The sequence below is a fragment of the Cherax quadricarinatus genome, chromosome 97 (assembly GCF_038502225.1).
Source record: "Cherax quadricarinatus isolate ZL_2023a chromosome 97, ASM3850222v1, whole genome shotgun sequence".
NCBI lineage: Eukaryota > Metazoa > Arthropoda > Malacostraca > Decapoda > Parastacidae > Cherax > Cherax quadricarinatus.
In genome coordinates, this window is record NC_091388.1 from 4365003 (window position 1) to 4388314 (window position 23312).

The window sequence follows — 23312 nt, forward strand, 5'->3', positions numbered from 1 at the left end:
TATTGAGGAAACAAACTCAAATACCACTTTGAGTACAGCTAACAGATCCTACATTTATTCATCTTCAATAATCCTAACCCCCCCCCCAAAAAAAAAACTTGAAAAATAAAGAAAAACATTGCAATATCAGAGAAACACTAGTTCTGATTTGACCTTGAGTACAGGTAACATCTCAGTGAATCTGATCTTACATTTCCTTGCCTTCAATCCTGCAAAATCATCTATCACATCATCAAAATCAATGATTTTCCCTTTATAGGCCTATATAGGCTATATAGAAACGAAAGATTCTTCTCTTATGTTGGTGCAGCACTGTTTTGGGCATTAGTGTCACCTTCTTCAGAGGCTCTATGGTGTCACCCCTTAAATGGTGTCACCCGGGGCGGCCCCCACCCCCTTTACGACGCCACTGACTCTTTGCCAGAACTCTCAAGAAACTCACTATCTGTCAGAATCTTCAAAACTACCAGTAACTCAAGGAGCAGCAGTAACTCAAGGAGCAGTAGTAACTCAAGGAGCAGCAGTAACTCAAGGAGCAGCAGTAAAGTAGGTACTTACTAGCCTGGAAGGAGTGGCCAAGTCCCTCACATTTCTTGTAGTTAATAGTGAAGGTTTGACTGTCCATCAGGTACTGACTACCAGGAGCCTGGCAGGATCTGATTGTCGCATCTGGATGGTTACACTCTCCTGTGAAACTAAAATATATCTTACACTCAGGGATAGCTGATAACTGGTGATAACTTACACACAACAAACAAATTCACACCACACGCATATTGCAGTTTTATAACTGTAGTGTAAGCGTGCCTCTGGCAAGACAGTGATGGAGTGAATGATGATGAAAGTTTTTCTTTTTTGGGCCACTTGCCTTGGTGGTAAATGGCCAATGTGTTAATAAAAAAAATAACACATACACAATGCACAGATGACATATGGGCCCTTCTGAGTGAGGTGGCCAGAAGAGCCCACATGGGCAGGGCAAAGTTATTAGTTGTGGGTGATTCCAGTCACAAGGAGAGTGACTGGGAAAACCTGGAGCCACATGGGGGACCTGAGAGAGCTTAGATGGTTAAGGTGGTACTGGAAAACCTCCAGCATCAACATGTTAGGGATACTACCACAGAGAGAGAGGAGAGTATGAACCAGCAACACTGCACCTTGTATTCACCTTGAGTAGTTCAGACACTGAGGACATCACATATGAAAGGACCCTTGGAGCTAGTGATCACATGGTCTTGAACTTTGAATACATTGTAGAGTTACAAGTGGAGAGCAAAGAAGCACGAGTAGGATATGAGAAGTCAAACTACAAAAAAGGGGACTACACAGGCATGCAGAATTTCCTGCATGAGGTACAGAGGGAAAGAGAACTAGAGGGAAAGAGAACTAGAGGGAAAGAGAACTAGAGGGAAAGAGAACTAGAGGGAAAGACATTAAATGGAATCATGAAATACTTGACCACAAAATGCATGGAGGCAGAGGAAAGGTTTGTTCCCAAGGGGTAGAAGAAATAATGGGAAGACCAGAATGAGCCCTTGGTTCACTCAAAGTGTAGAGAGGCCAAAACTAAGTGTGCTAGAAAATGGAAAAAGTAAAAAGACAAAGAAAACAGGAAAATAAGGAGATCAGCCAAAGAGTCAGAAATGAAAATGCACAAATGAGGAGGGAGGCCCAGTGACAATACGAGAATGACACAGCACCAAAAGTCAAATCTGACCTGAAGCTGTTGTACAGCCATATCAGGAGGAAAAACAACAAGTCAAGGATCAGGTAATCAGACTGAGGAAGGAAGGAGGGGAGATCACAAGAAATGACAAAGAATTATGTGAAGAAGAATGGTAGGGTACACCAACAAGTGCTGGACACAATACACACAACTGAGGAAGTGAAGAAGCTGCTAAGTGTAACTAGATACCTCAAAGGTGGTGGGACCAGACATCTCTCCATGGGTCTTGAGAGAGGGAGCAGAGGCACTCTGTGTACCATAAACAACAATCTTCAACACATCTATCGAAACAGGATGACTGCCTGAGGTGTGGAAGACAGAAAATGTAGTCCCAATCTTTAAGTAAGAAGACAGGCATGTATCATTAACTACAGACCTGTGTCACTGACATGAAGAGTATGTAAAATTATGGAGATTATCAGAAGAGTGGTGAAGCACCTAGAAAGGAATGAGCTTATGCATGATAACCAGCACATTTTATGACAAGGCAACAGAAGTAAGACAGGAGAGAGAAAGGGATGGGTAGACTGCATCTTTTTGGACTGTAAAAAGGCTGTTGACATAGTACCACACAAGAGAATGGTTGAAAAGCAAGAGGAGCAGGGAGGAATAGGCAGAAAAGTATTGCAATGGATCAGAGAATACATGACAGGAAGGAAACAATGAGTGATAGTACATGATAAGTTGTCAGAGTGGGTACCTGTGACAAGCGGGATTCCACAAGGGTCAGTCCTAGGACTGGTGCTGTTTCTGGTACATGTGAATGACATGACTGAAAGGATAGATTCAGAGGTGTCCCTGTTTGCAGACGACGTGAGGTTAATGAGGAGAATTCACTCAGATAAGGATCAGGTAGAACTACAAAGGGATCTGGACAGGTTGCAGGCCTGGTCCAACAACTGGAGAATAACCCCACCAAGTGCAGTCATGAAGATTGGGGAAGGTCAAGGAACACTGGTGAGAGAGTACAGGCTAAAGGGCTAAAGAATTCAAAACCTCACCAAGGAAAAGGATCTTGGGGTGAGCATCATACTGAGCACATCTCCTGAGGCACACATCAACCAAATAACTGCTGCAGCATATGGGCGCCTGACAAACCTAAGAACAGTGTTTCGACATCTAAGTAAGGAGTCATTTAGCACACTGTACACTGTGTACATCAGACACTGTACACTATGTATGTCAGACACTGTACACTGTGTACATCAGGCACTGTACGCTGTGTACATCAGGCACTGTACGCCATGTATGTCAGGCCCATATTGGAGTACGCAGCACCAGTTTGGAACCCACTACTGGTCAATCATGTCAAGAAATTAGAGAAAGTGCAAAGGTTTGCAATAAGACTAGTCCCAGAGCTAAGGAGTATGCCCTTGAGGAGAGGTTAAGGTTAATGAGGTTTAAAATCTATTTACTACACCCCTGTCATAAAGACTAGTTGGTTAGTTAATGGGGTTAAACTCTATCTGCTACACCAGGGCCGTTAAGGCTGGCTGGTTGGTTAATGGGGTTAAAGTCTATATACTCCACAAGGGTCATTAAGACTGGTTGTTTGGCTAATGGGGTTTAACAACTATGTACTACACAAGGGTCATTACCAGTGTTGCAGAGAGGAAGTGTTGAGATAGTAATGTTGCAAGACTTGATATTCAAAGCAACACACACACCAAGGTTAGTAATAAATATACATGAGTCACTGACTGGAAAGGTGACCAGTACAGTGTTTTATCACAGTAGTGCAGTTTATATACACTGAGAGGTGTATATCTCAGTGTATATACACTGAAAGGTATATATCTCAGTGTATATACACTGAGAGGTGTATATCTCAGTGTATATACACTGAGAGGTGTATATCTCAGTGTATATACACTGAGTGGTGTATATCTGTGTATGGTATAAACCTTGGTAATAAATACCGACAAGTTGGTTTAGAAAGACACGTAAGCAAACACTATGACATATTTATTAGAAAACGTTTCGGTCCTGGGACCTTGATCACTTCTAACCAGTGATCAAGGTCCCAGGACCGAAACGTTTTCTAATAAATATGTCATAGTGCTTGCTTACGTGTCTTTCTAAACCATATCTGTGTATATACACTGATAGGTATATATCTCAGTGTATATACACTGAGAGGTGTATATCTCAGTGTATATACACTGAGAGATATATATTTCAGTGTATACACAAAGAGGTGTATATCTCATTGTATATACACTGTGAGGTGTATATCTCATTGTATACACACTAAGAGGTGTATATATCATTGTATATACACTGAGAGGTGTATATCTCAGTGTATATACACTGAGAGGTGTATATCTCAGTGTATATACACTGAGAGGTGTATATCTCAAGTGTATTTACAATGAGAGGTGTATATCTCAGTCTCCAGAAAGGCACAGAATTAGGGGGGGACATGATTGAGGTGTATAAATGGAAAACAGGAATAAATAAAGGGGTTGTAAATAGCGTGCTAAAAATATCTAGCCAAGACAGGACTTGCAGTAATGGTTTTAATTGGAAAAATTTTGATTCAGGAAGAGTATAGGAAAGCACTGGTCTGATAATAGAGTTGTGGATGGGTGGAACAAACTCCGTCATTGGAGCTACAACCTTGTGTAATTTTAAAAATAGCTTAGACAAGTACATGTGTGTGTGTAGGTGTGTGTTGGACCTGACTAGCTTGCACTAATGGATATGATGCAATGCTCCATCCTTCTTAGGTGGATGTGACTTGGACATGACTGCTTTGGCCAGTAGATGACTTGGATCTGCCTCGCATGGGCCAGTGCTCCTTCCTTATGTTCTTATATACAGTGAGAGGTGTATATCTCATTGTATATACACTAAGAGGTGCATAACTCAGTGTATATACACTGGTGGGTGTCTAAGCCACTAACCCAGCATGTAACACACACATACGCACAGCATAGGGGGGTACTTGAAGGGGAGAAATCGGCCAGTCAAACCGATTTTCAAGACAAACAGTGCAGGATAGGATCCTGCAGGAGAAACCATGGTTAAGAGAACCAGCAACATACCAGAGGGTGTTCCTAGACTGCAACAGAACGAGGACAGAATGACAACAGCTGAGAGAGAGGACCCAGAGTCGAAAGGGGCTAGAACGAGATACAAAGCTAGAGTCAGTAGAGAACAACCAGAGTTGAGTGGAGCAACAAGCATAAACACCCACAGAACCACCCTGAGAACCCCACAGCCAAACATACTATCGTAATACAAACCACACCCCACACTACACAGCAGAATCCCATAGCACCTGCCAGGCCCCCACCCCCACAAACCTCCAGAATACAGTGTTAGAGAGGAAACTGAAGATATGGTACACTAACGCTGATGGTATAACGAATAAGTTGGAAGAATTGCACAAAAGAATCACAGAGGCATCACCAAACATCACAGCTCTCACAGAAACCATGCTCAAAGAAATAATAACAGATGCTATCTTTCTAACTGGATATCAGATCCCCAGGAAAGACAAAGGGAACAGGAGATGGGGGGTGGAGGAGTGGCACTGCTCATCAAAAACCAATGGGATTTTGAAGAGTTAGGGAGAAGGGACAGAGGGGAAGCAGAAGACTACATAATAGGAACACTTCAGACTGGAGGTCCCAAGGTGGTGATTACAGTAATGTATAACCCACCACAGAACAGCAGGAGGCCAAGACAAGAATATGATAATAGTAACAGAGCAATGGTTGACACACTGGCTAAAGTGGCCAGAAGGACCCATGTGGGCAGGGCAAAGCTAGTGGTGTGGGTGACCTCAATCACAAAGAAAGTGACTGGGAAAACCTGGAGCCACATGGAAACAAACACATATGCAGTTTAATGTGATCCCTTATTGACAATGTTTCGCCCACACAGTGGGCTTTTTCAAGTCACAAACAGATCTGTTTGTGACTTGAAAAAGCCCACTGTGTGGGCAAAACGTTGTCAATAAGGGATCACATTAAACTGCATATGTTTTTATGTTTCCATAGTGTCGGTATTTTATACCATTTACACAAATAACCCGCACATAAAAGAGAGAAGCTTACGACGACGTTTCGGTCCGACTCGGACCATTGACAAAGTCACATTGACTTTGTCAATGGTCCAAGTCGGACCGAAACGTCGTCGTAAGCTTCTCTCTTTTATGTGCGGGTTATTTGTGTATCGTTCCAGTCACGGTATTGTGCCTTTTTGTTATTTTTATACCATTTATTTTCACTGGAGCCACATGGGGGCCCAGAAACATGGAGGACTAAGATGATGGAGCTGGTACTGGAAAACCTCATGCATCAGCACATTAGGGACACTACTTGAAAGAGAGAGGAGAGGATGGACCAGAAAGACTGGACCTAGTATTCACCTTGAGTTGTGCAGATATTGAGGACATCACATATGAAAGACCCCTCAGAGCTAGTGATCATGTGGTTCTGAGCTTCAAATATACAGTAGTTACAAGTAGAGAGGAAAGCAGGAATGGCAGGATGAAGCCAAACTACAAGAGAGGGAACTACACAGGCATGAAGAATTTCTTGCACGAGGTTCAGTGGGACAGAGAACTGGCAGGAAAGTCAGTAAATGAGATGATGGAATATGTGACAACAATATGTAAGGAAGCTGAGGAGAGGTTTGTACCCAAGGCCAACAGAATCAATTAGGCCAGGATGAGCCTTTGGTTCACCGCTAAAACCAAATGTGCTAGATAATGGAAGTATAAAAAGCAAAGGACCCAGGAGAATAAAGGGAGTAGTCGAAGAGCCATAAATGAATATGCACAGAGAAGGAGGGAGGCCCAATGACAATACAAAAATGACATAACAGCGAAAGCCAAGTCCAACCCAGAGCTGTTGTACAATTACATCACAAGGAAAACAACAGTCAAGGACCAGGTAATCAGGCTGAGGAAGGAAGGGAAATCACAACAAACGACCTTGAAGTATGTGAGGAGCTCAACATGAGATTTAAACAAGTATTCACAGAGGAGATTGAAAGGACTCCGGAAAGATAGAGAGGTAGGGTATATCATCAAGTGCTGGACACGATACATACAACTGAGGAGGCAAAGCGGCTGCTAAACAAACTAGATATCTCAAAAGCGAAGGGGCAAGATAACAACTCCCTGTGGGTCCTGAGAGAGGGAGCAGAGGCACTCTGTGTACCACTAACAACAATCTTCAACACATCTATCGAAACAGGGCAACTACCTGAGGTATAGAAGACAGCAAATGTAGTTCCAGTTTTAAAAAAAAAAAGGGGGACAGGCATGCAGCATTAAACTACAGACCAGTGTCATTGACATGTATGCAAAGTCATGGAGAAGATTATCAGAAGAGTGGTGGAGCACCTAGAACTTATCAATAACAACCAGCACAAACTTGCTGGAGTTTTATGACAGGGTGACAGCAGTAACATAAGAGACCAAGGGGTGAGTAGATCGTGTTTTTTTGGACTGTAAGGCTCTTGACACAGCTTCACACAAGAGATTAGTGCAAAAGCTGGAGGACCAGGCAGGTATAACAGGGAAGGCACTGCAATGGATCAGAAAATACCTGTCAGGAAGACAACAGCGAGTTATGGTACGTGGCGAGGTGTCAGAATGGGCGCTTGTGATGAGTTGGGTTCCACAGGGGTGCTGTTTCTGGTATATGTGAATGACATAATGAAAGGAATAGACTCAGAAGTCTCCCTGTTTGCAGACAATATGAAGTTAATGAGGAGAATTCAGTCGGAGGACCAGGCAGGACTACAAGGGATCTGGACAGGCTGCAGGCCTGGTCCAGCAACTGGCTCCTGGAGTTCAACCCAGCCAAGTGCAAGTCATGAAGATTGAGGAAGGGCAAAAAAAAACCTCAGACAGAGTACAGTCTAGGGGGCCAAAGACTACAAATCTCACTCAAGTCAAAGGATCTTGGGGTGAGTATAACACCAAGCACATCTCCTGAGGTGCACATTATCCAAATACTGTAACTGCTGCAGCAGTTACCTTGTATTACCATGTATGTCAGACACTGTACTCTGTGTAAGTGTGGCACTCTACATCATGTATGTCAGGCACTGTACACAACTGTGTACATCAGGCACTGTACACCATGTACATCAGGCACTGTACACCATGTACGCCAGGCACTGTACACCATGTACGTCAGGCCCATATTGGAGTATGCAACACCAGTTTGGAACCCACACCTGGTCAAGCACGTCAGGAATTAGAGAAAGTGCAAAGGTTTGCAACGAGACTAATCCCGAAGCTAAGAGGTATGTCCTACAAGGAGAGGTTACGGGAACTCGACCTGATGACACTGGAGGATAGGAGAGATGGGGGGGACATGATAATGACATATAAAGTACTGAGAGGTATTGACAAGGTAGACAGAGACAGAATGTTCCAGAGATGGGACACAGCAACAAGTGGTCACAACTGGAAGTTGAAGACTCAGATGAGTTACAGGGACATTAGGGAGTATTTCTTCAGTCAGAGAGTTGTCAGGAAGTGGAATAGTCTGGGAAGTGATGTAGTGGAGGCAGGATCCATACACAGCTTTAAGAAGAGATATGATAAAGCTCACGGAACAGGGAAAGAGTGACCTAGTAGCGACCAGTGAAGAGGAGAGGCCAGGACTTATGGCTCAACCCCTACAACCACAATTAGGTGAGCACACACACACATACACACACTACATTATAATACCACTTACTTAAACAGGCCATCTAAGTGACTGTGTGTCTCACCTGAATGTATTCTGCCAGGCGAAGTGATACAGGCCATGTATCGCCGGCCTACAGTTAAGAAAAGTTGGATCCTGACGAAACATAATGTATCCAGTACGACCATCACTCAAACCAAGACACATCTCCCACTCAGAGTTCTTCAGTGTCCCTTCACTGACACATGTACCTGGTGAGACGTGTAACACATGAGTATATTGGACAAGACACATGTATGACACACAAGTACACTTAGTTAAGACACATGTATGACACATGAGAACACTTAGTTAAGACACATGTATGACACATAAGTACACTCAGTTAAGACACGTTTAACCACATGTATCAGTAGGTCTACTGGACCATATTTGACAGGTTACAGGAACACAAGAATAAACATTATAGTAGGCAGATTATATTGAACATTACAGTAGGCCTACACCTTATAGACTCATCATAATGTTACTCTGGAATCCAATATATTCCATGTCCTGACAATGAAGAATACAGCAGGCCTACTAGTCTACACTTGACAAGTTATATTGAACATTACAGTAGGCCTACACCTGATAGACTCATCATAATCATACTCTGGAATCTCTCCAATATTTTCCATGACCTGACTATGAAGAGCACAATAGGCCTATTAGCCTACATCTGGCAGGTTATATTGAACATTACAGTAGGCCTACACCTGCTAGGATCATCATAATGTTACTCTGGAATCTCTCCAATATATTCCATGTCCTGACAATGAAGAATGCAGTAGGCCTACTAGTCTACACTTGACAAGCTACATTGAACATTACAGTAGGCCTACACCTGATAGGCTCACCATAATCTTACTCTGGAATCCAATATATTCCATGTCCTGACAATGAAGAATACAGTAGGCCTACTAGTCTACACCTGGCAAGTTATGCTGAACATTACAGTAGGCCTACACCTGATAGGCTTATCATAATCTTACTCTGGAATCCAATATATTCCATGTCCTGACAATGAAAAATACAGTAGGCCTACTAGTCTACACTTGACAAGTTATACTGAACATTACAGTAGGCCTACACCTGATAGGCTCATCATAATCTTACTTTGGAATCTCTCCAATATATTCCATGCCCTGACAATGAAGAATACAGTAGGCCTACGAGTCTACACTTGACAAGTTATACTGAACATTGAAGTAGGCCTACACCTGATAGGCTCATCATAATCTTACTTTGGAATCTCTCCAATATATTCCATGTCCTGACAATGAATACAACACAGGTGAAGCAAGGTGACTGATGCCTCAAGATATACTGGAAGGTGCCAGTTCGTAGTGCCTCTCCTTCGATCACAGTGCCCAGTCCACTCATCTTCCTGGCACTGATCTCTGTGTTAACACTACGACCCTCCTCCCACGAGAACCAGCTTCCCTGCAGGATGCCAGCAACAACAGTCTCGTTGTTGTGTGTTGTGTGGCATACTGTCCCTGTAACAACAAGGGGCAATTAAGACATACAGCAAGTACCGCCGTCATGACAGAAGATAGTATTACAGTCATGGCAGAAGATAGTCAGTACCACAGTCATGACAGAAGATAGTATTACAGTCATGGCAGAAGATAGTATTACAGTCATGACAGAAGATAGTATTACAGTCATGACAGAAGATAGTATTACAGTCATGACAGAATATAGTCAGTATTACAGTCATGACAGAAGACAATCAGTACCACAGTCATGACAGAAGGTAGTCAGTACCACAGTCATGACAGAAGATAGTCAGTACCACAGTCATGGCAGAAGATAGTCAGTACCACAGTCATGACAGAAGATAGTCAGTACCACAGTCATGGCAGAAGATAGTCAGTACCACAGTCATGACAGAAGATAGTCAGTACCACAGTCATGGCAGAAGATAGTCAGTACCACAGTCATGACAGAAGATAGTCAGTACCACAGTCATGGCAGAAGATAGTTAGTACCACAGTCATGACAGAAGATAGTCAGTACCACAGTCATGACAGAAGATAGTCAGTACCTTAGTCATGACAGAAGATAGTCAGTACCTCAGTCATGACAGAAGATAGTCAGTATTACAGTCATGTCAGAAGATAGTCAGTATTACAGTCATGGCAGAAGATAGTCAGTATTACAGTCATGACAGAAGATAGTCAGTATTACAGTCATGGCAGAAGATAGTCAGTATTACAGTCATGTCAGAAGATAGTCAGTACGACAGTCATGACAGAAGATAGTCAGTACCACAGTCATGACAGAAGATAGTCAGTACCTCAGTCATGACAGAAGATAGTCAGTACCTCAGTCATGACAGAAGATAGTCAGTACCTCAGTCATGATAGAAGGTAGTCAGTACCACAGTCATGATACAAGGTAGTCAGTACCACAGTCATGACAGAAGATAGTCAGTCCCACAGTCATGATAGAAGGCAGTCAGTACCACAGTCATGATAGAAGGTAGTCAGTACCACAGTCATGATAGAAGGTAGTCAGTACCACAGTCAAGATAGAAGGTAGTCAGTACCACAGTCATGATAGAAAGTAGTCAGTCCCACAGTCATGATAGAAGGTAGTCAGTACCACAGTCATGATACAAGGTAGTCAGTCCCACAGTCATGATAGAAAGTAGTCAGTCCCACAGTCATGATAGAAGGTAGTCAGTCCCACAGCCATGATATAAGGTAGTCAGTCCCACAGTCATGATAGAAGGTAGTCAGTCCCACAGTCATGATAGAAGGTAGTCAGTCCCACAGTTATGATAGAAGGTAGTCAGTCCCACAGTCATGATAGAAGGTAGTCAGTACCACAGTCATGATAGAAGGTAGTCAGTCCCACAGTCATGATAGAAGGTAGTCAGTCCCACAGTCATGATAGAAGGTAGTCAGTCCCACAGTTATGATAGAAGGTAGTCAGTCCCACAGTCATGATAGAAGGTAGTCAGTCCCACAACCATGATAGAAGGTAGTCAGTCCCACAGTCATGATAGAAGGTAGTCAGTACCATAGTCATGATAGAAGGTAGTCAGTCCCACAGTCATGATAGAAGGTAGTCAGTACCACAGTCATGATAGAAGGTAGTCAGTCCCACAGTCATGATAGAAGGTAGTCAGTCCCACAACCATGATAGAAGGTAGTCAGTCCCACAGTCATGATAGAAGGTAGTCAGTACCACAGTCATGATAGAAGGTAGTCAGTACCACAGTCATGATAGAAGGTAGTCAGTACCACAGTCATGATAGAAGGTAGTCAGTCCCACAGTCATGATAGAAGGTAGTCAGTCCCACAACCATGATAGAAGGTAGTCAGTCCCACAGTCATGATAGAAGGTAGTCAGTACCACAGTCATGATAGAAGGTAGTCAGTCCCACAGTCATGATAGAAGGTAGTCAGTACCACAGTCATGATAGAAGGTAGTCAGTACCACAGTCATGATAGAAGGTAGTCAGTCCCACAGCCATGATAGAAGGTAGTCAGTCCCACAGTCATGATAGAAGGTAGTCAGTCCCACAGTCATGATAGAAGGTAGTCAATCCCACAGTCATGATAGAAGGTAGTCAGTCCCACAGTTATGATAGAAGGTAGTCAGTACCACTGCATCTTCTGATAAAGAAGTCAGTCATCTACCCTCCAAGGGGAGAATATATCTACTTCCTTGAATCAAGAGCCCCTCAGAGGCATCAAAGCAATTACCATGAGAGACAGGTTGCAACTGAAGCATTACAAACAATTGCAAGGTAGATCTTACATGCAAATGCATTGGTTAATGTTTTTCAGTCTCTCTCTGAATAATAATAGATAGAAGCAGTTTTCACTAGTTCATAACGAACACAATGGCATGGTAGACATACTGATATGTTCAACACACACATACACAACACCCATACACAATACACACCCACACCCACACACACATACACAACACCCATACACAACACACACCCACACACACACATACATACACAACACCCATACACAACACACACCCACACACACACATACATACACAACACCCATACACAACACACACACACACACACACTTACACACACACACTCACACACACGTACACACACACACACACACACACAAACACACACACACACACACACACACACACACACACACACACACACACACACACACACACATACACAACACCCATACACAACACACACACACACACACACACACATACACACACAACACCCATACACAACACACACACATACACAACACCCATACGCAACACACACCCACACGCACATACACAACACACACATAGGACAGGCAGGCTGCAGGCTTGGTCCAGAAACATACACAAATAACCCGCACATAAAAGAGAGAAGCTTACGACGACGTTTCGGTCCGACTTAGACCATTGACAGAGTCACTTTGTCAATGGTCCAAGTCGGACCGAAACGTCGTCGTAAGCTTCTCTCTTTTATGTGCGGGTTATTTGTGTATCGTTCCAGTCACGGTATTGTGCCTTTTTGTTATTTATTTTTGGTCCAGAAACTGGCTCCTGGAATTCAACCCCACCAAATGCAAAGTCAAGAAGATTGGGAAAGGGCAAAGAAGACCACAGCCGGAGTACAGTCTAGGGGGCCAGAGACTACAAACCTCACTTAAGGAATATGATCTTGGGGTGATTATAACACCGAGCACATCTCCTGAGGTGCACATTAACCAAATAACTGCTGCAGCATATGGGCGCCTAGCAATCCTAAGAATAGCGTTCCGATATCTCAATAAGGAATCGTTCAGGACCCTGTACACCGTGTACGTTAGGCCCATATTGGAGTATGCGGCACCAGTTTGTAATCTACACCTGGCCAAGCACGTAAAGAAACTAGAGAAAGTCCAAAGGTTTGCAACAAAACTAGTCCCGGAGCTAAAGGGCATGTCCTAAGAGGAGAGGTTAAGGGAAATCGACCTGACGACACGGGAGGGCAGGAGAGATAGGGAAGACATGATAACGACATATAAAATACTGAGAGAAATTGACAAGGTAGAAAGAGACAGGATGTTCCAGAGATGGGACACAGCAATAAGGGGTCACAGTTGGAAGGTGAAGACTCAGGTGAATCACAGAGATGTTAGGTAGTATTTCTTCAGTCACAGAGTTGTCAGGAAGTGGAATAGTCTGGAAAGTGATGTCGTGGGGCAGGATCCATACATAGCTTTAAGAAGAGGCATGATAAAGCTCATGGAGCAGGAAGAGTGACCTAGTAGCAACCAGTGAAGAGGCGGAGCCAGGAGCTGTGACTCGACACCTGCAACCACAACTAGGTAAGCATACACACACACACACACATGGTGACAGCAGTAAGACAAGAGAGAGAGGGGTGGGTGGATTGCATATTCTTGGACTGCAAGAAGGCGTTTGACAGTTCCACACGAGAGATTAGTGCAAAAACTGGAGGATCAAACAGGGATAACAGGGAAGGCACTACAATGGATCAGGGAATACTTGTCAGGAAGACAGCAGCGAGTCATGGTACGTGGCGAGGTGTCAGAGTGGGCACCTGTGACCAGCGGGGTCCCACAGGGGTCAGTCTTAGGACCAGTGCTGTTTCTGGTATTTGTGAACGACATGACGGAAGGAATAGACTCTGAGGTGTCCCTGTTTGCAGATGACGTGAAGTTGATGAGAAGAATTCACTCGATCGAAGACCAGGCAGAACTACAAAGGGATCTGGACAGGCTGCAGACCTGGTCCAGCAATTGGCTCCTGGAGTTCAATCCCACCAAGTGCAAAGTCATGAAGACATGAAGACGGGGAAGACATGATAACGACATACAAAATACTGAGAGGAATTAACAAGGTGGACAAAGACAGGATGTTCCAGAGATTGGACACGTAACAAGGGGACACAGTTGGAAGTTGAAGACACAGATGAATCACAGGGATGTTAGGAAGTATTTCTTCAGCCACAGAGTAGTCAGGAAGTGGAATAGTTTGGGAAGCGATGTAGTGGAGGCAGGATCCATACATAGCTTTAAGCAGAGGTATGATAAAGCTCACGGTTCAGGGAGAGTGACCTAGTGGCGATCAGTGAAGAGGCGGGGCCAGGAGCTCGGACTCGACCCCTGCAACCTCAACTAGGTGAGTACAACTAGGCGAGTACACACACACACACACACACGCACAACACAACACACACAACACAACACACACAACACAACATACACAACACAACACCACACACACACAACACAACACAGCACACACAACACAAACACATACAACACAACACACACAACACAACACACACAACACAACACACACAACACAACACATCACACACAACACAATACACACAACATAACACATCACACACAACACAACACATCACACACAACACATCACACACAACACAACACACAACACAATACACACAACACAACACATCACACAACACAAAACACATCACACACAACACAACACATCACACACAACACAACACAATACACAACACAATACACACAACACAACACATCACACACAACACAACACATCACACACAACACAACACATCACACACAACACATCACACACAACACAATACACACAACACATCACACACAACACAACACAACACACATCACATCACATCACAAGGGGTAAAACAAGGAGACTTCCACAAAGTATCCTTAATGATGATACAAATAATCTTACTGTTGTATGACTCAATCTTGCTGTTGTATAAGATAAGTCAATCTTACTGTTGCATGAGAGACAATCTTACTGTTGCATGAGAGACAATCTTACTGTTGCATGAGAGACAATCTTACTGTTGCATGAGAGACAATCTTACTGTTGCATGAGAGACAATCTTACTGTTGCATGAGAGACAATCTTACTGTTGCATGAGAGACAATCTTACTGTTGCATGAGAGACAATCTTACTGTTGCATGAGAGACAATCTTACTGTTGTACGAGAGACAATCTTACTGTTGCATGAGAGACAATCTTACTGTTGCATGAGAGACAATCTTACTGTTGCATGAGAGACAATCTTACTGTTGCATGAGAGACAATCCTACTGTTGCATGAGAGACAATCTTACTGTTGTATGAGAGACAGTCTTACTGTTGTACGAGAGACAATCTTACTGTTGTATGAATGACAGTCTTACTGTTGTATGAGAGAATCTTACTTCCTCAATCACATCAACCTTCTGACCACAATGACACTCAGTATTTCATACACATCCTCTGAGTCATCATACATATCCTGTATACCAAAATACATAAGTATTTTTCACAACTGACATACACATACACTTGCATCATCGTGTATAATACACCAGTATTGTACACTGTCATACACAGACACACACACACATACACTTGTATCGTCCTGTATACATAACACACTAGTTCCACTCATACACTGGTGATAGTGATCTCTGCTGACTCACACAGTAGTATTGCTGAAGTCTGCTGACGCAGTGTTAATCAGACAAGACCTATTGATCACCAGTCCCTGACTGATACAATCCAACCGTGGCTGGGTTGGTAGCGCACTGACCTCACGCACTGAGGTTCGTAGTTCGATCCCTGGTACGGGTGAAAACATTACGACGTGTTTCCTTAAGACACCTGTTGTCACTGTTCACCTAGCAGTAAGTAGGTACCTGGGTGTTAGTGGACTGGTGTGGGTGGCATCCAGGGAACATAACCAGGAACCTTTCTATATAGTATGTCATTGATTTCAGCTATGGTCTGTATAAGTTGTATCATGTACTGGTGTAGAAATAAACATTATTATTATTATTATTATTATTATTATTATTATTATTTTATTCGCCGGTATTCTCCCGGCCCGGGTCTTTTCCAAGTAGTGGTGACCCGGCCTTGGCTCCCTATCTGGGGAGTGTCTGAGACCTAAGTCTCCCATGGGAGGAGGTACAAGTACCCCCTCATCTTTGGGACCAACTGTCCCCAGGCCTAGCCACATTCCCCGCTTAAACTTTACTTAACTAAATCAGGCTGAAACTAAGCAGCAGCAGCATGTCAGGAACATAATGTCAGCATGATGGTGTTGTAGGGGTCATGCTAGTGTCAGGACGGTAGTGCATGACACAGCATAGTGGCTGACACGCATGACACGCTAGAGAGAGTGAGTTAATGAGCAGACAGATAAGAAGAAAGATGGTGTTCATGGGAAGGTATGGTAGGTAGTGCATGACTATGGTAGTGGTGGTGGCAGGTGGTAGTAGTGGTGGGAGGTGGTAGTGGTGGTGGCAGGTGGTAGTAGTGGTGGGAGGTGGTAGTGGTGGTGGTAGTAAAAGTTGAGAGAGGTTGCATGAAGTACGTAGAAAGAGAGAGAGAGAGAGAGAGAGAGAGAGAGAGAGAGAGAGAGAGAGAGAGAGAGAGAGAGAGAGAGAGAGAGAGAGAGAGAGAGAGAGAGAGAGAGAGAGAGAGAGAGAGAGAGAAAGTAAGTTTATTCAGGTATACACAAATACAGTTACATAGAATTATCATACATAGCAGCATATGTGTAGAGAACCTGGGATAACCCAAAAAAGTCAGACAGAGTGACTTATTTACTATTTACTGAGGAAAGCTATCCACTGTTGTGTGGAATAGTAATTGTCGTACTGCTAGGTGAACAGCCGTGTTCACAGACGCTGTCTGTCCTTCTTCTAGCATTCACAGACGCTGTCTACCCTTGTTCTAGCCTTCACAGACGCTGTCTACACTTCTTCTAGCTTCACAGACACTGTTAGTTTAGTTTAATATGTTTATTATGCACCCCATACCCATCCTACACAGACACTGTCTGCCCTCTTTCTAGCTTCACAGACACTCTACCCTACTTCTAGCCTCGCAGACACGATTACCCTACCTCTAGATTCACAGAGACTGTCTACCCTACTTCTAGCTTCACAGACACTGTCTACCCTTCTTCTAGCCTTCACATACGCTGTCTACCCTTCTAGCCTTCACAGACATTATCTACCCTTCTTCTAGCCTTCACAGTCACTGTCTGCCCTACTTCTAGCTTCACATACACTGTCTACCCTTCTAGGCTTCACAGACACTTTCTACATTAATTCTAGCCTTCACAGCCACTGTCTACCCTTCACACACGCTGTCTACCCTTCTTCTAGCCTTCACAGACACTGTCTACCTAGTTCTACCCTTCATAAACACTGTCTACCCTACTTCTAGCTTCACAGACACTGTCTACCCTACTTCCAGCCTTCACAGATGCAGTCAACCCCTTTAGCCTTCAAAGACACTGTCTGCCCTGTTCTATGCTTCACAGACACTATGTACCCTACTTCTAGACTTCACAGACGCTGCCTACTCTTCTAGACTTCACAGACACTGTGTACCCTTCTAGCCTTCACAGATACTGTCTACCCTTCTTCTAGACTTCACAGACACTGTCTACCCTACTTCTAGCCTTCACAGACGCTGTATGCCCTTCTAGACTTCACAGACGCTGTCTACCCTTCTTCCAGCTTCACAGACGCTGTCTACTCTTCTTCTAGCCTTCACAGACACTGTGCCCTTCTTCTAGCCTTCATAGACATTGTCTACCCTACTTTAGCCTTCACAGACACTGTCTATCCTACTTCTAGCTTTGCAGACGCTGTCTACTCTTCTAGCCTTCACAGACAGTCTACCCTACTTCTAGACTTCACACTGTCTACCCTACTTCTAGCCTTCACAGACGCTGTCTACTCTTCTTCCAGCTTCACAGACGCTGTCTACCCTTCTTCTAACCTTCACAGACACTGTGCACCCTTCTTCCGGCTTCACAGACGCTGTCTACCCTACTTCTAGCCTTCACAGGCGCTGTCTACCCTACTCCTAGCCTTCACAGACGCTGTCTACCCTACTTCTAGCCTTCACAGACGCTGTCTACCCTACTTCTAGCCTTCACAGACGCTGTCTACCCTTCTTCTAAAATTCTCAGACACAGAATTGTTGAAGCATCACTTATACACAACTTTCCTAGTGTGAATCTACATTCCTGTATTTCTCATTACATTGTTAAATGTTCCACACTTGACAACACTCATCACTTGACCTCGTCTATATCTCCTCCTCTCTACCTCTGCCCTTTTCATATTTCTTTAATACCTAAAATAGTGATTAATATAAATTACCAGCGTATATACACTGATAACATACAAGTATATATACATTGGTAAAATACCAGTGTATATACACAGATATACACCGCTCAGTGTATATAGACAGATATACACCGCTAAGTGTATATAGACAGATATACACTTGAGTATATAGACAGAGATATATGCATCTCTCAGTATCTTTACACTGACATATACACCTCTGTGTTTATACACAGATATACGCATCCCTCAGTGTATCATACTCTCATAAATATCTCTGGCTACACCTGGAGTATGCACCACCTCTTTGGTTAACCTCCATGTTACCCGCACCTTCTAGACTCTAGTGAGTCATTAATAGCCTGGGGTGACAGCCTCGGGTGACAGCCTGGGGTGACAGCCTGGGGTGACAGCCTGGGGTGACAACCTGGGTGACAGCCTGGGTGACAGCCTGGGGTGACAGCCTGGGGTGATAGCCTGGGTGATAGCCTGGGTGACAGCCTCGGGTGACAGCCTGGGGTGACAGCCTCGGGTGACAGCCTCGGGTGACAGCCTGGGGTGATAGCCTGGGGTGACAGCTCACATGCTGTTATTTTGACACCCTGTCAAAATAACATGCTGTTGTTTTTGACAGGCCTGTCAAAAATAAGGTATGATAAAGCGGAGTGACCCAGTAGCGGCCAGTGAAGAGGCGGGGCCAGGAGCCAGACTCGACCCCTGCAACCACAACTAGGTGAGCACACACACGAATATATATATATATATATATATATATATATATATATATATATATATATATATATATATATATATATCCTTGATAATGTGAGAAGTCACGAAAGCGTTTGAAATTTCCCTTTCCTTGCACAGTGGTTGTTTTGCATATTCTGATATTGCATGTGTGCGTATGTATATATATATATATATATATATATATATATATATATATATATATATATATATATATATATATATATATATATATATATCAATAACAACACTGCGCTAGCCAAGGATTCGAACCCATGTTGTACTGGCCTCCCTCATGGTAAGCGAGAACCACATGACGTTTTAAACCACGTTTAAACCTACAAGAATGGTGCAGCCAGCACATAGCTAGCTGTTGGGCCGCAATCCGAGGGCATACGGAGGTGTGGCAGCTTCTAAGCTAATTTCATTCTCATCCCTGTTTGGTGTACTAGCCTCACCAGCAGTATTTATATATTATTGTAACCACGAACGAGTGATGGTGACGTGATTGTGAGGTGTAGTACATTCAGATATACATACATATAGATATACACACATACAGATATACATACATTCAGATATACATACATATAGATATACACACACATACAGATATACATACATTCAGATATACATACATATAGATATACACACATACATATATACACACATTCAGATATACATACATATAGATACACACACATACAGATATACATACATTCAGATATACATACATATAGATACACACACATACAGATATACATACATTCAGATATACATACATATAGATATACACACACATACAGATATACATACATTCAGATATACATACATATAGATATACACACATACATATATACACACATTCAGATATACATACATATAGATACACACACATACAGATATACATACATTCAGATATACATACATATAGATACACACACATACAGATATACATACATTCAGATATACATACATATAGATACACACACATACAGATATACATACATTCAGATTGATGAGAAGAATACACTCGATCGAAGACCAGGCAGAACTACAAAGGGATCTGGACAGGCTGCAGACCTGGTCCAGCAATTGGCTCCTGGAGTTCAATCCCACCAAGTGCAAAGTCATGAAGATTGGGGAAGGGCAAAGAAGGCCGCAGACGGAGTACAGTCTAGGGGGTCAGAGACTACAAACCTCACTCAAGGAAAAAGATCTTGGGGTGAGTATAACACCAGGCACATCTCCTGAAGCGCACATCAACCAAATAACTGCTGCAGCATATGGGCGCCTAGCAAACCTCAGAACAGCATTCCGACATCTTAATAAGGAATCGTTCAGGACCCTGTACACCGTATACGTTAGGCCCATATTGGAGTATGCGGCACCAGTTTGGAACCCACACCTAGCCAAGCACGTAAAGAAACTAGAGAAAGTGCAAAGGTTTGCAACAAGACTAGTCCCAGAGCTAAGAGGTATGTCCTACGAGGAGAGGTTAAGGGAAATCAACCTGACGACACTGGAGGACAGGAGAGATAGGGGGGACATGATAACGACATACAAAATACTGAGGGGAATTGACAAGGTGGACAAAGACAGGATGTTCCAGAGATTGGACACAGTAACAAGGGGACACAGTTGGAAGCTGAAGACACAGATGAATCACAGGGATGTTAGGAAGTATTTCTTCAGCCACAGAGTAGTCAGTAAGTGGAATAGTTTGGGAAGCGATGTAGTGGAGGCAGGATCCATACATAGCTTTAAGCAGAGGTATGATAAAGCTCACGGCTCGGGGAGAGTGACCTAGTAGCGATCAGTGAAGAGGCGGGGCCAGGAGCTCGGACTCGACCCCCGCAACCTCAACTAGGTGAGTACATATAGATACACACACATACAGATATACATACATTCAGATATACATACATATAGATATACACACATACAGATATACATACATTCAGATATACATACATATAGATATACATACATACAGATATACATACAGATATACATACATCCAGATATACATGCATATATACATACATCCAGACATACATACACCGGTATACATACTGATACATTACACTTTTAGTAATAATAATTTTCTCCTCTAAATCAAAAAAATTAATCAGCAAAATAATAAGAAAAAATTCCGCTGTGATATTTTTCTGAAAATTCCCGCCCAAAAAAAAAAAAGAGGAAATTTCAAACTCACCTTTTATGACTAAAAGCAGCGTTAAATAGCCCTGAGAGGCGACCATTGCTGCCCACACCTGACCTTCACCACCCACACAAGAATTTTAGCTTAAAATTAGAGATTTTTGTGGGATATTGGTGGTCATTGTAGTGGAGGAAAAGGGAGCTGCAGATACCGCTTCTATGACGTCCAGCGGTACACTGGAAATATTTCGAAGCTACCGCTATATTTCCCCTGTGTTGCCGAGGAGGGAAATCACGTTATCGTACTGACCACCTGATCCTACAACATATATATATACACCAAATATACACCACTATACACACCCAGAGGTGTGTATATCTCAGCATATACACACACATAGCTCACTTTAACCAAAACATGGATAGAAAAGGGATAAAATCAGCCTTAAACCACATCTGCCGACACAGGTGACCGCTGCCTTGACCCCTAGCAAGAATAATAAGGCAACACAAAATATATCGACGAAATGGAACCCGTAAGGGTCATGTGGGTACAATGGGGGCATGAGACAAGCAGATTTGATCCGAGGAAGTGAGAGAGAGAGGCTCTAAATCCCTGGATAGCAGAAGATTTCTACGGCCTTGTTGGAGCCGGTTACCGACTCACTCCAGGGTCGATAAGACATATTTGCAACAGCTGGGTTTTTTCGAGACGTTTCGCACACCAGAAACGGAGAAACGACTGTCAAGGACACCCAAGTGTTGCACATGTGTCACATCCATCATCATGTCTGGCTAAAACATATGTGGTATTGACAACATGTGGCTAAAACACACAGAGGTGGAGTTGTATCCTTAAGTGTCAATAAGAGTGACCTGGTGGCAAAAGTTCTGCCTTCACACGTTGAGTGTTCGGGTTTGATTCCCAGCGAGGGTAAAAGCATTGGGCGTGTGTAGTGATACTGGTCCTGTGAGGAGCAGCAGCAGGATAATACTGCACCACCTCTAGGGGCCCTTAACAACAACAACAGTTTGGTGTGGTCATGGGCACCAACACATGGTGTGTGATTCTCTCATACTTTATACATTTATCAGCGATGCAGATTACATGGTGAGTTTAAATATATGGCCTGTAGTTATAACTTTTCTCTTGACATATGCAAGACATCACCATCCCTGTAGAAGCCATTATTAGATGTACTAGTCATTATATTTTGTTGTTGCAGAAGTACTATGAAGATTCTATGTTCAATAAAGCCTAGAGATAAGGCCTGTGTTTCTATCACAACAATTTATTGAACATAGAATCCTGGGCTACCTGGTGGTGATCCTGCGCTAGACTACATCACAACATGGAGCGTTTACTGAAACCTGAGAGGCTAGACTGTGACCCCAGCTTATCAACGGCTGCTCAGGAATGGAAGCACTGGTTTAAGACTTTCGAAAACTTCTTGGGAGCCCTTCCTAAAGAAGATCTAGATAAACTAAGTCTGCTCATCAATTTTGTGTCACCTAAGATATATGAGGCTATTTCTGAGTGTAATACCTACGAAGATGCTATCAAAACCCTCAAGTCTCAGTATATTAAACCTACAAATGAAATCTTTGCACGCTATCGCCTTGCAACTCGCCGCCAGCAGATTGATGAGTCCTTAGAGGAATACTTTCAAGCACTGAAAATCTTAGGTAAGGACTGTCACTTCCAAGCAGTGACAGCTGCTCAGTATTGTGAAGAGTCCATCAGGGATGCTTTTATCAGTGGCCTGCAATCACCAATAATAAGGCAGCGTTTATTGGAGAATAAAACTCTCGACTTAGCCGCTGCCTTTGACCAGGCAAGAGCTC

General features: G+C 43.2%; 1 protein-coding gene across 2 annotated transcripts in view; it reads right to left on the bottom strand.

The window, feature by feature from the left end:
- LOC128704956 (uncharacterized) overlaps window positions 1-21700 on the bottom strand; it is a 48150-nt gene extending 26450 nt beyond the window's left edge. The window contains exons 1-4 of one of the 2 annotated variants that reach the window (XM_070105144.1): window positions 21523-21700; window positions 9672-9926; window positions 8471-8636; window positions 559-695 (exon numbers count right to left, since the gene is read on the bottom strand). In XM_070105144.1, coding sequence (XP_069961245.1) covers window positions 559-695; window positions 8471-8636; window positions 9672-9926; window positions 21523-21568 — 604 coding nt within the window. In that variant the 5' untranslated portion in view covers window positions 21569-21700. Of the gene's footprint in view, window positions 1-558; window positions 696-8470; window positions 8637-9543; window positions 9603-9671; window positions 9927-21522 lie in introns of those variants that run through there. The other variant, XM_070105145.1, reaches the window with a different exon arrangement.
- Between the last annotated feature and the right edge of the window lie 1612 nt (window positions 21701-23312).